At 44.6% G+C, this 23156-nt stretch overlaps 1 protein-coding gene across 8 annotated transcripts in view; it reads right to left on the bottom strand.

Moving 5' to 3' along the window:
* Window positions 1-1002: 1002 nt before the first annotated feature.
* LOC115132169 (protein NDRG3-like) overlaps window positions 1003-23156 on the bottom strand; it is a 68134-nt gene continuing 45980 nt past the window's right edge. For 3 of the 8 annotated variants that reach the window (XM_029664486.2, XM_065020704.1, XM_029664489.2), the window contains 15 exons: window positions 18738-18843; window positions 17687-17807; window positions 17505-17567; window positions 17325-17385; window positions 11078-11164; window positions 10915-10971; window positions 10700-10803; window positions 10557-10622; window positions 8891-8972; window positions 8702-8749; window positions 8435-8470; window positions 6957-7008; window positions 6490-6507; window positions 3404-3442; window positions 1003-2547 (listed from right to left, as the gene is read on the bottom strand). In XM_029664486.2, coding sequence (XP_029520346.1) covers window positions 2378-2547; window positions 3404-3442; window positions 6490-6507; window positions 6957-7008; window positions 8435-8470; window positions 8702-8749; window positions 8891-8972; window positions 10557-10622; window positions 10700-10803; window positions 10915-10971; window positions 11078-11164; window positions 17325-17385; window positions 17505-17567; window positions 17687-17807; window positions 18738-18843 — 1110 coding nt within the window. In that variant the 3' untranslated portion in view covers window positions 1003-2377. The remainder of the gene's footprint in view (window positions 2548-3403; window positions 3443-6489; window positions 6508-6956; window positions 7009-8434; window positions 8471-8701; window positions 8750-8890; window positions 8973-10556; window positions 10623-10699; window positions 10804-10914; window positions 10972-11077; window positions 11165-17324; window positions 17386-17504; window positions 17568-17686; window positions 17808-18737; window positions 18844-23156) is intronic. The other 5 variants (XM_029664488.2, XM_065020705.1, XM_029664490.2 and 2 more) reach the window with 4 other exon arrangements.

Here is a 23156-nt window from a genome sequence, read left to right as displayed (position 1 = left end):
GTTATGTTTGGAGGAAAAAGGGGGAGGCTTGCAACCTGAAGAACACCATCCCAACCGTGAAGCACTGGGGTGGCAGCATCATGTTGTGGGGGTGCTTTGCTGCAGGAGGGACTGGTGCACTTCACAAAATAGATGACGTCATGAGGGAGGAAAATTACGTGGATATATTGAAGCAACATCTCAAGACATCAGTCAGGAAGTTAAAACTTGGTCGCAAATGGGTCTTCCAAATGGACAATACCCCCAAGCACACTTCCAAAGTTGTGGCAAAATGGCTTAAGGACAACAAAGTCAAGGTATTGGAGTGGCCATCACAAAGCCCTGACCTCAATCCCATAGAACATTTGTGGGCAGAACTGAAAAAGCGTGTGCGAGCAAGGAGGCCTACACCAGCTCTGTCAGGAGGAATGGGCCAAAATTCACCCAACTTATTGTGGGAAGCTTGTGCAGGGCTACCTGAAACGTTTGACCCAAGTTAAACAATTTAAAGACAATGCTACCAAATACTAATTGAGTGCATGTAAGCTTCTGACCCACTGGGAATGTGATGAAAGAAATAAACACTGAAATAAATCACTCTACTATTATTCTGACATTTCACATTCTTAAAATAAAAGTGGTGATCCTAACTGACCTATGCCAGGGAATTCTTACTAGGATTAAAATGTCAGGCATTGTGAAAAACTGAGTTTGAATGCATTTGGCTAAGGTGTATGTAAACTTCCGACTTCAACTGTATTTTGGGTTCTGATGGGGTTCGACAGTTGAACTAAGCTCACTAGGCTCATAAGTTATATTCTTCAAGAATCAATGGGTATATCATCCATCATTCATTTTTGTAGCAACTAAGGATTCTAGCTTTAAGCAATGGTCTGATCAGTGTGACAACTACTTCTAGCACAATAAGGCTAGCTGGATTAGGTTTCAAATCACATGCTATTAGGCTAGTTTACCAAGTGAGAAAATACACAGGCCAGTGACGGAAGGAAGTCCAGTCAAATGTAATGTACAACTTCTAGCTTTATTTTATTATCAGTACAAATGTATATAGTCAGCAGACAGTATGACTTACAGCACACACCCATACTATGGGGACAGAGCACAATGCATTATCACCACAAGCTCACCCAAGCTGTAGTACAATCAGAGAGAAACGCAGAAAAACCACAGAGATAAAATGACCAATAATATTAATAATAACAGTTTATTACACTATCCACAGTCCCTCAGGCATCTGACCAGTTGCTGTTTTCACCCCGTCATTATTGAATTAGAATGGAAAACATGACTTGCTTCCAGTTAGAACGTTTTATACAAGGGAGGAGGCAGTCATGTTATCTGTACCTCAACTGGCACACAGTTAAACGCCTAACTCACTGAGCTGTGGGCTAGTTTGGGTTCTCTGACTTAGAACATTATCAAGTGATTGCTCTGAACTTTAAATAAACTACAAGAAATGGTGGTTCTTTTCTCTGCCTTTCAGTAACAATGGGGGTATCAACAACCCTGCCTGCCATTTCAAATAAATTGCTTGAAAGAGAAAAATCAACAATAACACCACAAGGTAACTATTTCTAGATCCATCTAGACAAAAGCAATTTTACAGACACCTTCATTACGTTTCATCTACAAGAGGGTCATGCTGTCAGATATTCTTTGTATAAAGGTACAGAACAAGAGTGGGTTTATCACATCATTTTGCAATACAGGAAAGCAAAGGTATTTCACAAATCACAACATAATAACAATTACAAAAAACACTGAAATGAAGAGATTTTGTAAGTAGTCGGAAAGGTGTGCAAGTGAGTCTGCATGAGACTGATTTAGGAATGGACCATTAAGGAGGAGGTAGAGAGGGATGTTGTGATTTGGTCTGATCTGCACACAAGGTGAGGAAGACCTCTGAGGGAGAAAGAGAAAAACGGGGAACCTAACGCCTTAAAGAGTACTTTACAAGAGAAAACGCCTGATGCTTTTCCAAACGCTCCTCTTTAAACTGACACACTGATCCAAATAGTAGTTATAAAAACAAATATAGCTCATATATATCTTGAGGATAAAAAACCCACAAAAAAAGAGGCGGTAGACACCAAAACGTGAAATAGGTAACCAGAAAAGCAGCATGGCCCGGCTGCTTACTGACTTCCAGGTTGCCGTACCACCGCAGTCATGCACAGAAAGGCATGATAGATAGACAACAACAGGAAACAGTGAGTGAACACAGCAGAGGACCGGACTGCTTCATAAATTATCTTTCCGAACACGTTTCAGACGCCCCCTCTGGATTCCAATCCTCTCTGACTGAGCATGGGAAAGGGAGAAAAAAAGTGAGAGAGGGAGGGAGGGAGGGAGGAGGATGTTTTCTGGGCATGGTGCTTTAGCAGGACACCTCCATGGTCTGTGGCCTGGCCTGTTCAACAGCCGGGCCGGCGGCAGTGGCACCCTCTAGCTGTGTGTGGGTGCGGCTACGGGTGCCCTCCACAGAGCCCATGCTGGAGGCAGAGTGGGTGCGAGAACGCACCAGCCGGGTCATACTGGCCGTGGGCACTACAGACAAGAGAGAAAGAGGAGAGCAATTACAGTAAGAAGTCAGGTATGAGGATATTTGCTGTTTATATATGTGTAGGAATGTTTTGGGGGAGGGGTAAGCTTGCTTTAGGGAATGTGGCTAGGGGTAGGATGCTGGTGATCATACCACAATCATAAATGCATCAACATTCCCAATTCAAGATGGGGTGGTCTGCAGCCCAGGGAGAATAATGAAGTCTAATAACCTAAAGACTCAATAACTTGATCACAATAAATACTGTTGACCTCATGCTAGCTACGCTGCCATTTAGTTAGGATCAAGTAGAACGATATCGGCTAAGCAGGAATACTGGATTCCACACCATATTTCAGAATGTACTGTATGAATATATGCATCTAATTCAAGTGGTTGGGGCCTGAAATGTCTGAGCTGAATCCCTACCCAGTGTTCATTATTCTCCCACAAAGAAAATAGATTGCCTGATCAGGTCGCGTTCCAATTCATTTTTACTGTTGGAGAAAAAATGAATAAATAGGAAAGGCCAATATGAGAATGCAGCATGCACAAGAGATTTGAGGGCCATCTGTGCAGAAGAGAAAAAGAAGAAAGCAACAGACAGATGACAACCATTTTACCTGATAAACAGACATACACTCTCTCAAACCACACATTTAGAGAGACAAAATAAATCTTACAAAATAATGACCATCTGTCATGCTTCAAATATTATGGCGCCAAATCAGAAAGACTTGACAGGATGGCTAAAATGTGAGCTGGCAACCAGCGATGGGCAAACAGGGTGGGGAGGGCAGAGCACTGTAGGCGTAGATGGCAGGCCGGCGCAGCCGAGGCTGCTACCTATGGTCCTGGTACCTGATTCGCTGCCCAGGTGGCTGAGCAGTACATGAGGGACTGTTTGCATTAATGGAGAGGGAAGAAATGAAGGCGAGACTGTCAGATTAATGCTCAGTCTTCACAAATGGAGATCAGAAAAGAAACAAATTGTGTCCTCCAGTTTCACCTAGGAGAGATTTGAAGCAGCACCAGGAATAGATCATTCTATCACTGTATCTAATTTTACATTCAGCTAACAGTTGTCAAAATAGCTAGGATGTGACTCTTCCAAGGCCTTCTCGCTGTTCTCTTAAACTAAAGAGAATGCCACCTGTGGCCCTGAGATTCCTGAAAGAGGACTTTTGTACCAAGGTGTGCTCCATGACAACTAATCAACATTGTCTGGTCCAGTTCAGTTAGTAGAATGTGCCCCCACTGCAATAATTTCCTAATGGGACTACAGTGTACAGAGCTAAAGTGACCTTTCTAACTCCATTCAAACAGGGGCTCCATCTATTCACACTCAAACCACTCTCCTGGTAGCCTACTGCGCTTCTTTCAACACAACACTGACCTTCTGGGACAAGCCAACTGACACAAGGTATAGTAGTCTGAATGCTACAGAGTAACAAACCAACAGTATGCTAAAATGTGTTTGGGAAGGCTCGTAATGTACTCATTGCTTTGTCCCTCTACTGTTTCAATGTTTAGACATTATCAGAAAGGGGAGGTACTTTCTGGAACTTGCCATTGTTTTTCTGGTGTGGGTGAAAAGCCTGAGCATAAAGTGGTGTGTGAGGGGAAAGTTAAGACAGGGAGGAAACCAACCTATTTAAACCTCAGAAAGAGGGTTCACAAGAAAGACAAGAGCAGGTGGAGCCATCAGGCAATGAGTGAAAATAGTTTTCCAAGCCTATACTGTAACCCATTTCATTTTAATTACTAGGATTTGGTATCCAGACTAAGTGAGTTGATATAGTAAGGACCCAGTCTCTTCAAGCAGGAAAGCAAACATTTCCAAGAGGTGGAGGAGTGAGGGAGCGTGTAATAAAGCACCACCTAGTCCCGGGCCAGCCTGGGGAGCTGGGGCCGCTTGGGAGCTGGGGCCGCTTGGATCGCCTCTCTGTAGTCACATGTTGCAGACAAGACATCTAAGGGTAACTTTCAGAGGGGAGGATTTGGAAGAAGGGAGAAACAAATGTTCCTTCTCAGTGCTGTGCAGTATCAACATGGTTCCCTGTGTAGAGGCCCTGCTGTCCTAACATTGCTCTCCAGCAGCCCACATGAGTGTCCCTGTGGCAGCAGCACATTTCAGCAGTGGAGGACAACAGGCCAGCCAGGCGGCTCTGGGCTCATGGGAGTTCAGGTCCCCAGGGCAGGGGGCCAGGCCCTGCTGTGTGGCTTGGAGCAGCCTTTAATGAATACACTAATCTGCCACTGAGATTAACATACCTGGAGAAGCAGCCCTCACTGGAAGTGTGAGGACCAGGGTAGAGTGGGTGATGGCAACGGGGAGAGGGGAGTGAGGGCCAGGCGAGGGGTGGTAGGTTATGTAAGTGAGTTTTTTTTCTCCTCAGAAACCAATAACGTCAAAGGTTTACAAGGGTACAGAGAGGGCTTTCTGATGAAAAGATTCCAGAGAGAACAATAATAACTCAGACTATTGTAAGACTCTAATCAAGCAGCTTTCATTATGTAACACCTTCCATGTTCCACTCTGTGAGCTAGCAACTCAAACCTTACTGTGCAATGTTTATATGAACAAAATATAAACATTTTGAAATGCTAAAAAAACTATTCAATCATCTCAGTGATCAAAGAAAGCCAATGGAATTTGGCAGTTATAAGATACAGTGCCCATTATGTAAATACAATTCACTCTATGAAAGTGGTCTATACAATATGACTTTCATTCAACAAGCCAGATCTGCTCCCAGTAGGCCGAAATCAGGGGTGTCAAATTCAAATCAGAAGACGGCCATATTGAAAAAGCACAACGAATTCCAGGGCCAGACTGTTATGTTTGTTTTTACCCCATAAAATGTGCATTGGCCTACAACTACGACACAAAATGGCCAGATCCCGTTTTACTAGAAAAAATATGGCCCTTTATTATGTCCGCTTATAAAGGGCCATATGCTGTATATACCATTTTAACATATTGAAACAAAAAGCGATTATATTTGTCCAGCCTTTCCAGCTATGCTTGCAGATGTGCATAATATGTTGTGACCCTAATCAAAAAGGATTGAATATCTCCAAATAAAAACATAGCCTACATGTGCCCCTACATGTTTGTCCTCTGCATGGTGTTTTGTTGCAGGTTTAGCTTTTGGGTTATTCATTGTCAAGCTTTAAAAACAAAGTCAGACTGCAACATTTTAGTAGCCTAGCTAGGACTGTGACAAGTGTCTGTACACTTTCCCTCCGCTGTACGCTGTAAACGGGACACACGAAAGCAGCATAATTGACATTGAATTCACCGATGTAGGTGCAACAGGTTATTGGACAAAATCATTTCATAAAGTAGATGACTCAACTGTTTTTATACTCATTTATACTAGCTTGTGTGTCCTATTGTCCTTTAGTAGTCATTTATACCCGCGTGTAAATCCTTTAACTTACTTTTTGACAATCAAGATGACATTTTCTGTAGGCTACAGCAATGACCCTTTAAAAGTTCAGTCTGGTAGAAGATTAGGTCAGTGCCATTAGTGATAATATGGTACAGTGCGCTGGCTGGCTCTGCCGGTGCTTGCTGTGACTTGTAGTGCAGTACAGCGCATCGCGGGAGGTAAGAAAACGGGCCAAAACTAATTAACAACCCAAATCATTGTGCGGGCCAGATAGAAATGTGTCGCCGGTCAGATTCGGCTCGCAGGCCTCGTGTTTGACACGTGGCCTAAATGAACCACGGCCTTAAATGTGGGCCTGTAAACACCCTCCCTGTCCAGGGCACTGTATCTTAAGACCTGGGGGAACCATTCTCAGGTGTGTTCACAGATCATCCCACACACCAAGTGTGTTCAGAGATCCAGCACACCAAGGAGTGTTGAGAGGAGACCATGCAGACCATCATGCTTACTACATGTCATTTATTTACTCAGCATCAAACAACTACTTACACCCGTTGTTAAAAGTCACTGCAAACAGACAGGAAACAAGGTTAGCTTGAGGTTAGTTCCCTGGTCAGTTACTAATAATGGTTTGCATGCTTATACAACAACTGGCTCTCAGTAACCTCAGCCTTGCACATCCTCTAAATGTTATTATGTAGCTAGCTACTGTGGTTCCTCTTTATTCTTAAAGTGCTACAGGAATTCTACATTAGGTGTGAGCCTTAGTTTAGGTCAGAAGTGTGTGCGTGCGTGGGGAGGGCTGTTGCCTGAAAGAGTAGTATTCTATGGACTATCGTTCAGTTGGACTGATGACTCATTCTGAGACAGAGGGACTTCAGTAAACAGGCCATACAACAGATGACATGTCAACAGATTGACACAACCAGACCATGAAGATACACAAATCCATCATGACGCCTGACACTGGAGGACTGAAGTACTGTGAGGAGAGATGATAGAGGAGCAGTACTCACTGTAACCCATTCCCTGGACAAAATATTTGAAGGCCTCCGCGAGTTTACCCGGCTGTAAGACACAAACAGAAAACTGAGCCATTTAAAAAGAAAACTGAATTAAGTAAGAGTTCAAATCAAATGTTATTGGTCACATACACATATTTAGCAGATGTTATTGCAGTTGTAGCGAAATACTTGTGTTCCTAGCTCCAACAGTGCAGTAATATAACCTCACACTCAACGTCAACAAAACTAAGGAGATGATTGTGGACTTCAGGAAACAGCAGAGGGAACACCCCCCCTATCCACATCGATGGAACAGTAGTGGAGAGGGTAGCAAGTTTTAAGTTCCTCGGCATACACATCACAGACAAACTGAACTGGTCCACTCACACAGACAGCATCGTGAAGAAGGCGCAGCAGCGCCTCTTCAACCTCAGGAGGCTGAAGAAATTCAGCTTGTCACCAAAAGCACTCACAAACTTCTACAGATGCACAATCGAGAGCATCCTGGCGGGCTGTATCACCGCCTGGTACGGCAACTGCTCCACCCTCAACCGTAAGGCTCTCCAGAGGGTAGTGAGGTCTGCACAACGCATCACCGGGGGCAAACTACCTGCCCTCCAGGACACCTACACCACCCGATGTTACAAGAAGGCCATAAAGATCATCAAGGACATCAACCACCCGAGCCACTGCCTGTTCACCCCGCTATCATCCAGAAGGCGAGGTCAGTACAGGTGCATCAAAGCTGGGACCGAGAGACTGAAAAACAGCTTCTATCTCAAGGCCATCAGACTGTTAAACAGCCACCACTAACATTGAGTGGCTGCTGCCAACACACTGACACTGACTCAACTCCAGCCACTTTAATAATGGGAATTGAAGGGAAATGTAAATATATCACTAGCCACTTTAAACAATGCTACCTTATATAATGTTACTTACCCTACATTATTCATCTCATATGCATACGTATATACTGTACCCTATATCATCGACTGCATCCTTATGTAATACATGTATCACTAGCCACTTTAACTATGCCACTTTGTTTACATACTCATCTCATATGTATATACTGTACTCGATACCATCTACTGTATCTTGCCTATGCTGCTCTGTACCATCACTCATTCATATATCCTTATGCACATATTCCTTATCCCCTTACACTGTGTATAAGACAGTAGTTTTGGAATTGTTAGTTAGATTACTTGTTGGTTATTACTGCATTGTCGGAACTAGAAGCACAAGCATTTCGCTACACTCGCATTAACATCTGCTAACCATGTGTATGTGACAAATACAATTAGATTTGATTTGAATATCTAACAAATCACAACAATACACACAAATCTAAAAGTAAAATAATGGAATTAAGAAATAGATAAATATTAGGACGAGCAATGTTGGAGTGGCATTGACTAAAATACAGTTGTCTTGGCCATTGAGATTTAGTAGTTTAAACTAAACAAAACTTGTTCATGACTCACCTGGATGACCTGAGGAAGCCCACCACAGTCTTGCATCTATAGGGAAGTAAAGAGAGAATCAGGAACATGCCCAGAGTGAACAAACTCACAGAGAGGACTGTGCCGTTAGCCAGAACACATTCACTGGCCTACGAACACTTCCAAGAATGCTGAAACTCATCTACACACCATCCAGATCTTGTGCATTACTAAAGAGCAGAACAGCAGAGACCACATTAGGGGCATTACCACTCCTAGTGCTACAAAGAAACAAATAACTGGACACACCTTAAGAAGGGTTGTTTTGGTTGGATTTAACCTAGAGTTGCATTCCACCTGTATACAAGGAAGAGAGAGAGAGAGATGAGACAATGGAAGTTCAGACAGTTTAGAGTCTAGCCCCTCATCTTTAGAAAGGCCAGTATCATCTCTAAAGATACTTTGTATTAGAATTAGATCCCCTGACTCATTCTTTACTGTGTTGCCATGGAGATAGTGGACACCCACCACTGCATCAACAGCAGGGGACGTGTCACCAACCACCAGCAGAGAAGTGCATCTGGATGGAGAGACAGGAGGGACAAACAGAGTCAACACTCAGAGTGAAAGCAGAGGGGTATAATACAGGGTCAATGAGATAGCCAGCTAACTTTAATAAGCAACCAGAAATAACTATAGATTTCCTGGTTCATTAACAGAGCCTTGTTCTTGTTTGTTTAATCAATTAGACAATGCCCATTTCAAGCTTATATAATAAAAATAATAAAAAGCTGTCAGAATATTAAGGCAAGTTAGCTGGTAATTGCCAGCATTTGGCCAATAAAAAATGAAAAGCCGATAAATAGAATTGTTGCTGGCCAAATTGACCGGGAGATAACGATTAATTAATGATTTTTATTCATTGATGAAATACGAGTCAATGTGATAACATTTGACAGTCATGCTCATCGGTCCATAGGTTAATTTGGATAACTGAGTGGCACTAAATTGGCGGGTGTGTAGTGTCGTTAGTCGTCATGCATCTTATTTATGACAGAGCCCATTGTGAGCGGAATATCCCCTCAACGTCACCTCGTTAGATCGTTGCTGCTGGAGTGAAACCTGCTTTAATATAAGCCCTGTCATTGCGCAACAATTCTAAATGCAATGGTGTGTTAAAAACATAGCCAGGATTTAAAAGAGCTAGGCTACCATTTTTATTTCTCAACTGGTAATTGAAGTGCGCCCCCCATTCGCCATTCAAGTCCAGCGAGTCATAATAACCACTTTACAATGTGAGCTGGGGTCAGTATACATTGTGAAAACTGATACGTAATTGTTTGAAACCTGAACGTTTTCCTTCTTATTATGAGGTATGTCTTACCTTGCTTCAAAGTAGCCTATAGGCAAAACCCCACCATTGAAACAGGCAATTATTTTATAAAGACTTCCTCAAGGCTATACATTTACCTCTTATCACTCCAGTATCCCTGCACATTGGAAATATGGTATTAAAACGGAACCTGTATATAGCTTCTTACTTCTCCTGTTCTTATTTCTTGTGTGTTTTTGTTCTACCTTATGTTATTGTTAGTACTACATTGATATTGGATTACTGCATTGTTGGGTTTGGAGTTCGCAAGAAAGGAAATTCACTGCACTTGTGCACGTGACATTTAAACTTGAAACTTAACTTCATATTCCATTGAAACCAGCATTTTCCCCTGTTCTATTGGTTTTCATATTTCAACTTTTTTTTTTGTCCAGAAGCCAAAGGCACAATCGTAGTCATTTTAACAACCCATCCTAGTTGCTGCATCTCTAGATTCCCCCCTATTTCTAATTTTCGTCTTGGTCACGTATGGAACGGCTGTTTAGAATGGTGTTTTCCCACAAATTGCATTTTGGAAAATGTTTGAAAAATATATTTTATTGGCTGCCTCATCATTGCATGTTCTGTGAATATGAATGGCCATCATTGAAATGTGATTTCTGTCATTCTGAGTACTATAGGTGGACGCCCTAATGGGTTACGCACCCAATGCATATGGGTCCGGTAAATTTCTCGAATGGGCGGTAAATTAAAATCTTCCTGGTCACATTGTCCGGCGCCACATTTTGCTAAAGGAAACCCTGATACAGTTATACACAGTTATAAACCTACTTGAGCGTGTTCACTGTGTCCTCAGTCAGACCAGTGATGGGCCTCTCGATCTCCAAGTCCCGGCGGCTGTCAAACAAATACATCAATCAATCAATTCAACCCAACTACACGGGCAGTTCATCTTGGGGTTATATGTACAGTACCTGTTGTAGGAGTTGCAGAAGAGGGCCAGGTTGTCCTGGTTAATATCCTGGGCAATGTGCAGGCGATATGTCTGGGTGATCTCCTGGTTGTCAGACAGCTCATCCTGAGGAGATGGCACAGATAGTTACATCACTGTCAACCACCCACAGTATTCCTCCAGTAGGCTCTGCCCCGGTCCTAGTCTCCCACCATTCCAAACTGTCCCCACACTCACGTCACTGAAGTGGTGGGCCATCACTATGTCAACCAGGTTACTGGTCCAGCCGGACATCTGAAACAAGAATAAATAACACGTTCCAAGGTGCCAATCTATTATGGCTCTATGATGAGAAAACAATGCACAGAGTTAGCATTGAAGTGTGCGAGCACATTCTCACCTTGGAGGCGGCCCAGTCCATCCAGCCCTTTGCACAGGGGTCTACATTGATGAGAACCAGACCTTCAACCAGGGCAGGCTCATTAAGCTGGGAGAGAGAGAGAGAGAAGAGGGGGTTACTTTGATGAGAACCAGACCTTCAACCAGGGCAGGCTCATTAAGCTGGGAGAGAGAGAGAGAGAAGAGGGGGTTACTTTGATGAGAACCAGACCTTCAACCAGGGCAGGCTCATTAAGCTGGGAGAGAGAGAGAGAGAGAGAGAGAGAGAGAGAGAGAGAGAGAGAGAGAGAGAGAGAGAGAGAAGAGGGGGTTACTTTGATGAGAACCAGACCTTCAACCAGGGCAGGCTCATTAAGCTGGGGGAAGTGAGAGAGAGAGAGGAGGGGGTTACTTTGATGAGAACCAGACCTTCAACCAGGGCAGGCTCATTAAGCAGGGGAGAGAGAGGAGGGGTTACTTTGATGAGAACCAGACCTTCAACCAGGGCAGGCTCATTAAGCAGGGGGTTACTTTGATGAGAACCAGACCTTCAACCAGGGCAGGCTCATTAAGCAGGGGAGAGAGAGGAGGGGTTACTTTGATGAGAACCAGACATTCAACCAGGGCAGGCTCATTAAGCAGGGGAGAGAGAGGAGGGGGTTACTTTGATGAGAACCAGACCTTCAACCAGGGCAGGCTCATTAAGCAGGGGGATGAGAGAGAGAGAGGAGGGGGTTACTTTGATGAGAACCAGACCTTCAACCAGGGCAGGCTCATTAAGCAGGGGAAGAGAGAGAGAGGAGGGGGTTACTTTGATGAGAACCAGACCTTCAACCAGGGCAGACTCATTAAGCAGGGGAGAGAGAGGAGGGGGTTACTTTGATGAGAACCAGACCTTCAACCAGGGCAGGCTCATTAAGCAGGGGAAGAGAGAGAGGAGGGGGTTACTTTGATGAGAACCAGACCTTCAACCAGGGCAGGCTCATTAAGCTGGGGGAAGAGAGAGAGAGAGAGGAGGGGGTTACTTTGATGAGAACCAGACCTTCAACCAGGGCAGGCTCATTAAGCAGGGGAGAGAGAGGAGGGGGTTACTTTGATGAGAACCAGACCTTCAACCAGGGCAGGCTCATTAAGCTGGGGAGAGAGAGAGAGTGAAGAGGGGGTTACTTTGATGAGAACCAGACCTTCAACCAGGGCAGGCTCATTAAGCTGGGAGAGAGAGAGAGAGAGAGAGAGAGAGAGAGAGAAGAGGGGGTTACTTTGATGAGAACCAGACCTTCAACCAGGGCAGGCTCATTAAGCACTTTGATGAGAACCAGGAGAGAGAGAGAGAGGGGTTACTTTGATGAGAACCAGACCTTCAACCAGGGCAGGCTCATTAAGCAGGGGGGATGAGAACCAGACCTTCAACCAGGGCAGGTTACTTTGATGAGAACCAGACCTTCAACCAGGGCAGGCTCATTAAGCTGGGAGAGAGAGAGAGAAGAGGGGGTTACTTTGATGAGAACCAGACCTTCAACCAGGGCAGGCTCATTAAGCTTTGATGAGAACCAGACCTTCAACCAGGGCAGGCTCATTAAGCAGGGGGAGGGAGAGAGAGAGAGAGGGAGAGAGAGAGAGAGGGGGTTACTTTGATGAGAACCAGACCTTCAACCAGGGCAGGCTCATTAAGCTGGGGAGAGAGAGGAGGGGGTTACTTTGATGAGAACCAGACCTTCAACCAGGGCAGGCTCATTAAGCAGGGGAGAGAGAGGAGAGGGGGTTACTTTGATGAGAACCAGACCTTCAACCAGGGCAGGCTCATTAAGCTGGGAGAGAGAGGAGGGGGTTACTTTGATGAGAACCAGACCTTCAACCAGGGCAGGCTCATTAAGCAGGGGAGAGAGAGGAGGGGGTTACTTTGATGAGAACCAGACCTTCAACCAGGGCAGGCTCATTAAGCAGGGGAGAGAGAGGAGGGGGTTACTTTGATGAGAACCAGACCTTCAACCAGGGCAGGCTCATTAAGCAGGGGAGAGAGAGAGAGGAGGGGGTTACTTTGATGAGAACCAGATCTTCAACCAGGGCAGGCTCATTAAGCAGGGGAGAGAGGAGGGGGTTACTTTGATGAGAACCAGACCTTCAACCAGGGCAGGCTCATTAAGCAGGGGAGAGAGAGAGGAGGGGGTTACTTTGATGAGAACCAGACCTTCAACCAGGGCAGGCTCATTAAGCAGAGAGGAGGGGTTACTTTGATGAGAACCAGACCTTCAACCAGGGCAGGCTCATTAAGCAGGGGAGGGAGAGAGAGAGGAGGGGTTACTTTGATGAGAACCAGACCTTCAACCAGGGCAGGCTCATTAAGCTGGGGAGAGAGAGAGAGAGAGAGGGGGTTACTTTGATGAGAACCAGACCTTCAACCAGGGCAGGCTCATTAAGAGGGGGTTACTTTGGAGAACCAGAGGAGCAGGAGAGAGAGAGAGAAGAGGGGGTTACTTTGATGAGAACCAGACCTTCAACCAGGGCAGGCTCATTAGAGCAGAGGGGGGATGAGAACCAGACCTTCAACCAGGGCAGGCTCATTAAGCAGGGGGAGAGAGAGGAGGGGGTTACTTTGATGAGAACCAGACCTTCAACCAGGGCAGGCTCATTAAGCAGGAGAGAGAGAGGAGGGGTTACTTTGATGAGAACCAGACCTTCAACCAGGGCAGGCTCATTAAGCAGGGGAGAGAGAGGAGGGGGTTACTTTGATGAGAACCAGACCTTCAACCAGCAGGCTCATTCAACCAGGGCAGGCTCATTAAGCAGGGGAGAGAGAGAGAGAAGAGGGGGTTACTTTGATGAGAACCAGACCTTCAACCAGGGCAGGCATTAAGCATTGAGAAAGACCTTCAACCAGGGGGCTCATTAAGCAGGGGAGAGAGAGAGAGGGGGTTACTTTGATGAGAACCAGACCTTCAACCAGGGCAGGCTGAGAACCAGATTCAACCAGCAGGGGGAGAGAGAGGAGGGGGTTACTTTGATGAGAACCAGACCTTCAACCAGGGCAGGCTCATTAAGCTGGGGGAAGAGAGAGAGTTACTTTGATGAGAACCAGACCTTCAACCAGGGCAGGCTCATTAAGCAGGGAGAGAGAGGAGGGGGTTACTTTGATGAGAACCAGACCTTCAACCAGGGCAGGCTCATTAAGCTGGGGAGAGAGAGGAGGGGGTTACTTTGATGAGAACCAGACCTTCAACCAGGGCAGGCTCATTAAGCAGGGAGGAGAGAGAGAGAGAGAGAGAACCTTTGATGAGAACCAGACCTTCAACCAGGGCAGGCTCATTAAGCAGGGGAGAGAGAGGAGGGGTTACTTTGATGAGAACCAGACCTTCAACCAGGGCAGGCTCATTAAGCTGGGAGAGAGAGAGAGTGAGGGGTTACTTTGATGAGAACCAGACCTTCAACCAGGGCAGGCTCATTAAGCAGGGGAGAGAGAGGAGGGGGTTACTTTGATGAGAACCAGACCTTCAACCAGGGCAGGCTCATTAAGCTGGGAGAGAGAGTGAAGAGGGGGTTACTTTGATGAGAACCAGACCTTCAACCAGGGCAGGCTCATTAAGCAGGGGAGAGAGAGAGAGAGGGGTTACTTTGATGAGAACCAGACCTTCAACCAGGGCAGGCTCATTAAGCAGGGAGAGAGAGAGCGGAGGGGTTACTTTGATGAGAACCAGACCTTCAACCAGGGCAGGCTCATTAAGCTGGGGGAAGAGAGAGAGAGAGAGAGAGAGGGGGTTACTTTGATGAGAACCAGACCTTCAACCAGGGCAGGCTCATTAAGCAGGGGAGAGAGAGGAGGGGGTTACTTTGATGAGAACCAGACCTTCAACCAGGGCAGGCTCATTAAGCAGGGAAGAGAGAGAGGAGGGAGGGGGTTACTTTGATGAGAACCAGACCTTCAACCAGGGCAGCTTTGATGAGAACCAGACCTTAAGGCAGCTGGGAGAGAGAGTGAGAGGGGGTTACTTTGATGAGAACCAGACCTTCAACCAGGGCAGGCTCATTAAGCAGGGAGAGAGAGGAGGGGTTACTTTGATGAGAACCAGACCTTCAACCAGGCAGGCTCATTAAGCTGGGGAGAGAGAGAGTGAAGAGGGGGTTACTTTGATGAGAACCAGACCTTCAACCAGGGCAGGCATTAAGCTGGGAGAGAGAGAGAGAGGGGGTTACTTTGATGAGAACCAGACCTTCAACCAGGGCAGGCTCATTAAGCTGGGAGAGAGAGAGAGAGAGAGAGAGAGAGAAGAGGGGGTTACTTTGATGAGAACCAGACCTTCAACCAGGGCAGGCTCATTAAGCTGGGAAGTGAGAGAGAAGAGGAGGGGTTACTTTGATGAGAACCAGACCTTCAACCAGGGCAGGCTCATTAAGCAGGGGAGAGAGAGAGAGAGGGGGTTACTTTGATGAGAACCAGACCTTCAACCAGGGCAGGCTCATTAAGCAGGGGAGAGAGGAGGGGGTTACTTTGATGAGAACCAGACCTTCAACCAGGGCAGGCTCATTAAGCAGGGGAGAGAGAGGAGGGGGTTACTTTGATGAGAACCAGACCTTCAACCAGGGCAGGCTCATTAAGCAGGGAGAGAGAGGGGGGTTACTTGATGAGAACCAGACCTTCAACCAGGGCAGGCTCATTAAGCAGGGGAAGAGAGAGGAGGGGTTACTTTGATGAGAACCAGACATTCAACCAGGGCAGGCTCATTAAGCAGGGGAGAGAGAGGAGGGGGTTACTTTGATGAGAACCAGACCTTCAACCAGGGCAGGCTCATTAAGCAGGGGAAGAGAGAGGAGGGGGTTACTTTGATGAGAACCAGACCTTCAACCAGGGCAGGCTCATTAAGCTGGGGGAAGAGAGAGAGAGAGGAGGGGGTTACTTTGGGGTTACTTTGATGAGAACCAGACCTTCAACCACCAGGGCAGGCTGACGAGAACCAGATTAAGCTGGGGAAGAGAGAGAGAGAGAGAGGAGGGGTTACTTTGATGAGAACCAGACCTTCAACCAACCTGGGGGAAGAGAGAGAGAGAGGAGGGGGTTACTTTGATGAGAACCAGACCTTCAACCAGGGCAGGCTCATTAAGCAGGGGGAGAGAGAGAGAGAGAGAGAGAGAGAGGAGGGGGTTACTTTGACAGTACACTGACCACACTGTGCTGGGTTGGATAGGAACCCAGGCCCTCCCACTTTATAGCCAGGGCAAGGTCAACACACACACTTAAATATTCATGTTATAGCCCAGCACTTGACATCTTTCACAGCTCTTAGCAACAAATTAGAGCCACATCATCCCCCACCCAATTACCCAGCCTCCAATTCACTTCCACAGATAAGTGAGGACGATGGATAAAACAAACTAGGTGTTAACCCACTTGAGAGTATGTATGAACACATAAATTAAGTGTTATCTTTTCTCCAACTCCTGTTTCTCTCTTTCCTTCTCTCTTTCTCTCCTCCACATTGAGCCCGATGTTAGCAGGGCTTAAATTAACTATAATTAACACCCCTCTTCAAGTAATCTCTGCTCTTAATGTATTCCTCTCACTCACACCTACCTTCAGAATGCATTATCTCCGCCAAGGCACACTGTGGTGTGCAGTGCATGGTGGGAAATAGGGTCGATGTTAAGCATCAAACTAACATTTGTACAGTAATATACAGTGCCTTCAGAAAGTATTCAGAACCCTTGACTTTTTGCACACTTTTGTTGTGTTACAGCCTGAATTTAAAATGTATTCAATTCAGATTTTGTGTCACTGGCCTACACACAATACCCCATAATGTCAAAGTGGAATTATGTTTTTAGAATTTTTACTACAAATGAATAAAAAATGAAAAGCTGAAATGTATAGTGTGTAGATTGTCGAGTAAAATATATATTTAATCCATTTTGAATTCAGGCTGTAACAAAAACATGTGGAATAAGGGGTAGGAATACTTTCTGAAGGCACTGTATATCCAGTCAATGCCACATGAGACTCGCATGCTGACTCCATCAGTCCAGTCATGCACTCGCGAGAAACTGATTCATCCAAATCTTCTATCTTTTTATAGAGAGATTAAATGAAGCTGGTAATAAGAGCAGGGAGCGTGATGACTCTGCTGGTCAACATGTTCTGAGATTAGCTGCTGGAGATGGAGGAAGATGGGGAATGAGGTTTAATGGTGTGGTTTTATGGATAGGTTTAGAAATCACCATCTACTGTGGGGTGAGCAGGAGTGCATGTGGTATGTGGGGGACTAAGACGAATGGTGACTTACAGCCAGTCTGGAAAGGATGTAGGCTCCAGCTCCAACTCCAATCCCAATCACACTGTTCACCCTGGGGAAAGGGAAGAGAACAATATAGGCCTCGACGAAAACTCAATAATAAAGTCATTTTGAAGCTTTCCTAAAAGACAGTGCAAGAGTTAGTTATAGAAACAGTGCAGGAGAACTTACTTCAGTTGAGCCATGACAGAGGGCAGCATCTCAGAGAGCTCATCCATGGTAGGGTACTGGTAGCTGGGACAGACATAAAATACCAAAAATAATAATAACATATGAGTCATGATTGTGGTGATACTTTGTCATATTTGAGATGATGTTGAGGACGACGACTGAGGAGTGAACCGGTCTCTCACCCCGTGGGGAATGGGGGAGCACCCTCCTGCTGTCCTGGGGCGTCCACATGGACCACAGCAAAGTGGGATGTGATCTCCTGCATGTCCTCAAAATTGAACAGGGTGTTGAAACAGGACTTATCTGCAGGGAGGAAGAGACACAGCAAGTTTAAAAGACACCTCATTGAGGCACATACTACTTAATATCTAACAGAAACTGCAACACTGAGCGTAATCAACAACAAAAATCCACTGATGCTAAAACACTCTTGGTGTTGTTTTCCATTGAGGCATCAAAGTGTTGGTGCGATCCAGTCTGATCTAGTGGCTCATATCCCCACAGCCAAAGAAGAGGCCTACATTCAACCATCCAGCTTCTTACATCATCTCCAACTGTTCGAATGAGAACATGATATTATATACTGAACAAGAATATAAAGCGCAACATGCAGCAATTTCATTGATTTTTACTAAGTTACAGTTCATATGAGGAAATCAGTCAAATTGAAATAAACTAATTCGGCTCCAATCTATCGATTTTACATGACTGGGAATACAGATATGCATCTGTTGTTCAGATACCTTAAAAAGTAAAATGACAATAATATAATTGGGCCTCACAACGGACCTCAAGAACTCGTCACTGTGTTTTTGTGCATTCAAATTGCCTTCGATAAAATGCAATTGTGTTTGTTGTCCATAGTTTATCCCTGCCCATACCATAACCCTATCGCCACCATGGGGCACTCTGTTGACAACGTTGACATCAGCAAAACGCTCGCCCACACAACGGATTGGATTAGATAACATGTAAACAACAATGGATTATCTTGGCAAAGGAGAAATGCTCACCAACAGGGATGGAAACAAATTTGTGTACAAAATGAGAGAAATAAGCTTTTTGTGCATTTGAACATTTCTGGGATCTTTTATTTCAGCTCATGAAACATGGGACCAACACTTTACATGTTGCGTTTATATTTTTGTTTAGTGTAATTAGGTGTGTTTGGAGAGATTAGCCTAGCTAAGCTTTGAAATAAGAGCCTGTGTCTGTCTGTGATGCTGTACTCACGGTTGAGTCCAATGTCATGGTAGGTGAGGATGACCGGTCTGTTGCCCTTGGGGCTGCCCCTCATCGTCACATGCAGGACACCATGGGGGGTCTCGATGTCATGCTCCTGGAACACACAAGACAGCATGGTCTTAGCATGGTGACAGTCATAGCACTATAGGAGGTGCAGATTTCAGGAAAAACACAATTCATAATTCACACACTGAGTAGGACACTTTCTCAGTGAGGCGAAGTGCCAGTAGTAGACAGAAAATCAATCATTCTCTCAAAGGATGTGCGTTTCATACAGTAGAACTCATTAAAACAGGGTTCTCTTCAGTGGAACAGTCAGCAGGTAGCCTATAGAGCTTTCAGAAAGTATTCACACCCCTTGCCATTTTACACATTTTGTTGTGTTACAGCCTGAATTTAAAATTGATTAAATTGAGATTTTGTGTCACTAGCCTACACACAATACTCCATAATACAATCATCTGTAAGGTCCCTCAGTCGAGCAGTGAATTTCAAACAAAGATTCAACCACAAAGATCAGGGATGTTTTCCAAAGCCTCGCAACAAAAAACATTTGGCCAAGAAATCAACTATATGTCCTGAATACAAAGCGTTATGTTCGGGGCAAATCCAACAACACACCACTGAGTACCACTACATATTTTCAAACATGGCATTAGCTGCATCATATTATGGGTATGCTTGTCATCTACAAGGACTAGTGAGTTTTTTTTTTAGGATAAAAAGAAACGGAGTAGCCCGAAGCACAGGCAAAATCCTAGAGGAGAACCTGGTTCAGTCTGATTTCCACCAGATACTGGGAGACAAATTCACCTTTCAGCAGGACAATAACCTAAAACACAAGGTCAAATATACACTGGAGTTGCTTACCAAGACGACATTGAATGTTCCTGAGTGATCTAGTTACAGTTTTGACTTAAAAAGCGGTTTGAAAATCTATGGGAAGACTTGAAATGGCTGTCTATCAATGATTAACAACCAACTCTACAGAGCTTGAATAATTTTTTAAAGAATATGCAAATACTGTACAATCCATGTGTAGAAAGCTGTTACAGACTTACCCAGAAAGACTCACAGCTGTAATCGCTGCCAAAGGTGCTTCTACAAAGTGTTGACTCAGGGGTGTGAATACTTATGTAAATTAGATATTTCTGTATTTCATTCTTCATAAATTTGCAAACATTTGTAAAAACATGTATTCACTTTGGCATTATGGGGTATTGTGTGTAGATGGGTGTGACTATGTAATCCATTTTGAAAATCAGGCTGTAACAACAAAATGTGGAATAAGTCAAAGGGTATGAATACTTTCTGAAGGCACTGTACATGATGATCCAGACTGATAATGGAGGCTGGATCATGACCCATAAAGCTGTGGTGACAATGACAATGTGTAAGTGGCTCTGCACCACTCTGCATGCGTGTCCACACTGTTCAGTCTCACACCACTGCCACACACACACACACGCAGATGTTGTGTGGATTAAGGAAGCAGGGCCCGCTCCATGTCCTGTCTCACAGATGCACTGCCTGCCACAAGGTAGCCTCCGCTGATGTCTGGTTAATCTAATTATCTAAGGATGGAAATAGCAGTCCGTCCACAGCCCTTAGGCCTGCCTCTAATTCCACATGAATGTCATTTAACGGATCACAACTTCCTCCAGACACACACACACCATCAGCATAACACGATAAACGAAGGCAATACATATAGAGAAACAACCATACTCTAGTAGTAGCCAGGACAAACATATTTTCACTATTTCACTATCATCAGCAAAATCAATAAATCATAGCACATTTTTGGGCTCATTCAGTAGTTTTTACTGATAAAGTAGAATCCATTGTTTATTTTTTGTTTATTTTTTATATACCATTTATATTCCTAAAAACATACATTGAAAATGATACTGTTGCTGCTTCCTGTCGTCATTGCTTTTTGGCTTATGGATGAGTGTCAAAACACCAGTTTAAGATTAATAATTCATATGCTGAAATAAGTTGTGATATTTTGAAGACCAATACATAAGTTGCTTCCCACACACATTCACCAATATCTACCATGCGATCATCAAGACTGGAATTGATTAGCTTGTTCTACTGTAATCAATAGCGCCTGCAAATGAATCACTCACGTCGATATTATATTGAAATCAATAGAACTGGGACAATAACCGCAGCGACATGTACCGTTTGCGCTCTTCTAACAGACAAACCTCAATGAAATTGGGTTTTCTACATGTGTCTGTCGGGTAAATCAATACATGATAGTAAATGTAGCACATTCACATTCTAACAACAATTCCTTCTATTTCTTCCAACTTTAACCACGGAGAGACTTAACAATGGTCCTAAGGTCAGTTTAACCAGGCACTCTAGACATAGGCTCATGCAGCTGGCTGAACGTTGGACATCCCTACTAGTAGGCTTACTGTTAAGTTAAACTGGTGTTGTGGTTTCAATAACTTTGTGTGTGATGCATGTTTTTGTCTGGTAGCAATAATGGTGTGATGTCTATTTCATAATCAAATACTGTAATAGAAAAGCAGAGACCCAAATATAGGACTGCTAAATATGTGTGCCTGCTTCAGTGTTCAGTTTCCGTTCATTGGTGCAGTTGAAAACCACAGAGAGGGTGGTTTTGAGGGCCATACTGCGTCAGATCTCACTGGATGGCTGCCACACAGACGTAGGGGAGATTAGGCTAAACCAGGCTGTTCAGCAGCCTTCTGGCTGCATACACACCCCATGTCTTAAAAAAGCATCAACATATACACACACCCTATGATAATCAGTACATTGGAGAAGGAAGACACACAGATGAGGACAATAACGTCACTCAAATCATAATTCATGGTGTGTGGTTGTTCTCCTCCAGCTGACACCTGGAAGACTGACACTCTACAGTATCTAGGTGCGGAGGAGTAAAAATAGAAGAGACGGTTGAAAGGCCAGGCTGTGTGAAAGGTTGTTAGTGTGCGAGGGAGGCTTCATGTGAGGTGCCTTCAGAGCACACAGCCTAGTCACTGACCAAAGAGGCTCCAGTAGAGGTTGCCACTTCTGTGCCACAACTGTAGTCTAACCTACAAAACAAAAATGTGTTGTGTAGCTTAAAGGCTTTTAACTACCAGATGAAATGGAAGCCTGACGGAAAAAACAAGACAGTAAACAAAGCACTCAATGCATTGAAACCAGCAGCAGTCCCAAAACTTCTGAAAACAGACATAGGCCTATCTGCCTCATTGTTTGTTTTTGTGTGTTCCTGGCACAAGGTCAAGGGTGCTGTGCACTGCTGATATTTGGCTTGTTGTGACTAAAGAAGAAGAGGGAAGCACTGCAGAGGTTGTCAACAGTGGATGGGTCAGGTGATGGGGAGAGGGGCTCAGCTGCTGCAATTTACCCCCTCTAAATGACAACAGGAGTAACTTCCTAGTTAAAGTGGAACTGACAGCATTTTAGCAACATGAAATCTTATTTTAATCTGTTCATATACACTCCCAGGAAGAATATGACATGTAAAAAAATGTGACTTAGTCATTTTCATAAATTCTTAGAATGTTTTGGAATTATGTATACTAAGGCCTTTGTGAAAATTCTATAGCAATATAGAGTGGGAAAGCAGCTGTGTGTTTGGAAAATTAATAGACACTGCAAGAAATAAAACATCCCTCTCGTCCAGGACCGGAGTCAACGCAGACAGGTGCCCCATTGCCCATTAGAGCTACAGTAGGCCTTTATGCAAATAAGTATTTTGCCACACATGACTGCCATCATTCACTTTGAACTGGACTGTGTGTTTACAGGCAGTAGGGCCTGCCATCATTCACTTTGAACTGGACTGTGTGTTTACAGGCCATCATTCACTTTGAACTGGAAGGCCTGCCATCATTCACTTTGAACTGGACTGTGCCATCATTCACTTTGTTTACAGGCAGTAGGGCCTGCCATCATTCACTTTGAACTGGACTGTGTGTTTACAGGCAGTAGGGCCTGCCATCATTCACTTTGAACTGGACTGTGCGTTTACAGGCAGTAAGGCCTGCCATCATTCACTTTGAACTGGACTGTGCGTTTACAGGCAGTAAGGTCTGCCATCATTCACTTTGAACTGGACTGTGTGTTTACAGGCAGTAAGGTCTGCCATCATTCACTTTGAACTGGACTGTGCGTTTACAGGCAGTAAGGTCTGCCATCATTCACTTTGAACTGGACTGTGCGTTTACAGGCAGTAAGGTCTGCCATCATTCACTTTGAACTGGACTGTGTGTTTACAGGCAGTAAGGCCTGCCATCATTCACTTTGAACTGGACTGTGTGTTTACAGGCAGTAAGGTCTGCCATCATTCACTTTGAACTGGACTGTGTGTTTACAGGCAGTAAGGTCTGCCATCATTCACTTTGAACTGGA

The sequence above is a fragment of the Oncorhynchus nerka genome, linkage group LG7 (genome assembly GCF_034236695.1).
Source record: "Oncorhynchus nerka isolate Pitt River linkage group LG7, Oner_Uvic_2.0, whole genome shotgun sequence".
NCBI lineage: Eukaryota > Metazoa > Chordata > Actinopteri > Salmoniformes > Salmonidae > Oncorhynchus > Oncorhynchus nerka.
The sequence above is the reverse complement of the archived record's forward strand: the minus strand, read 5'-3'. Positions and strand labels throughout refer to the sequence as shown.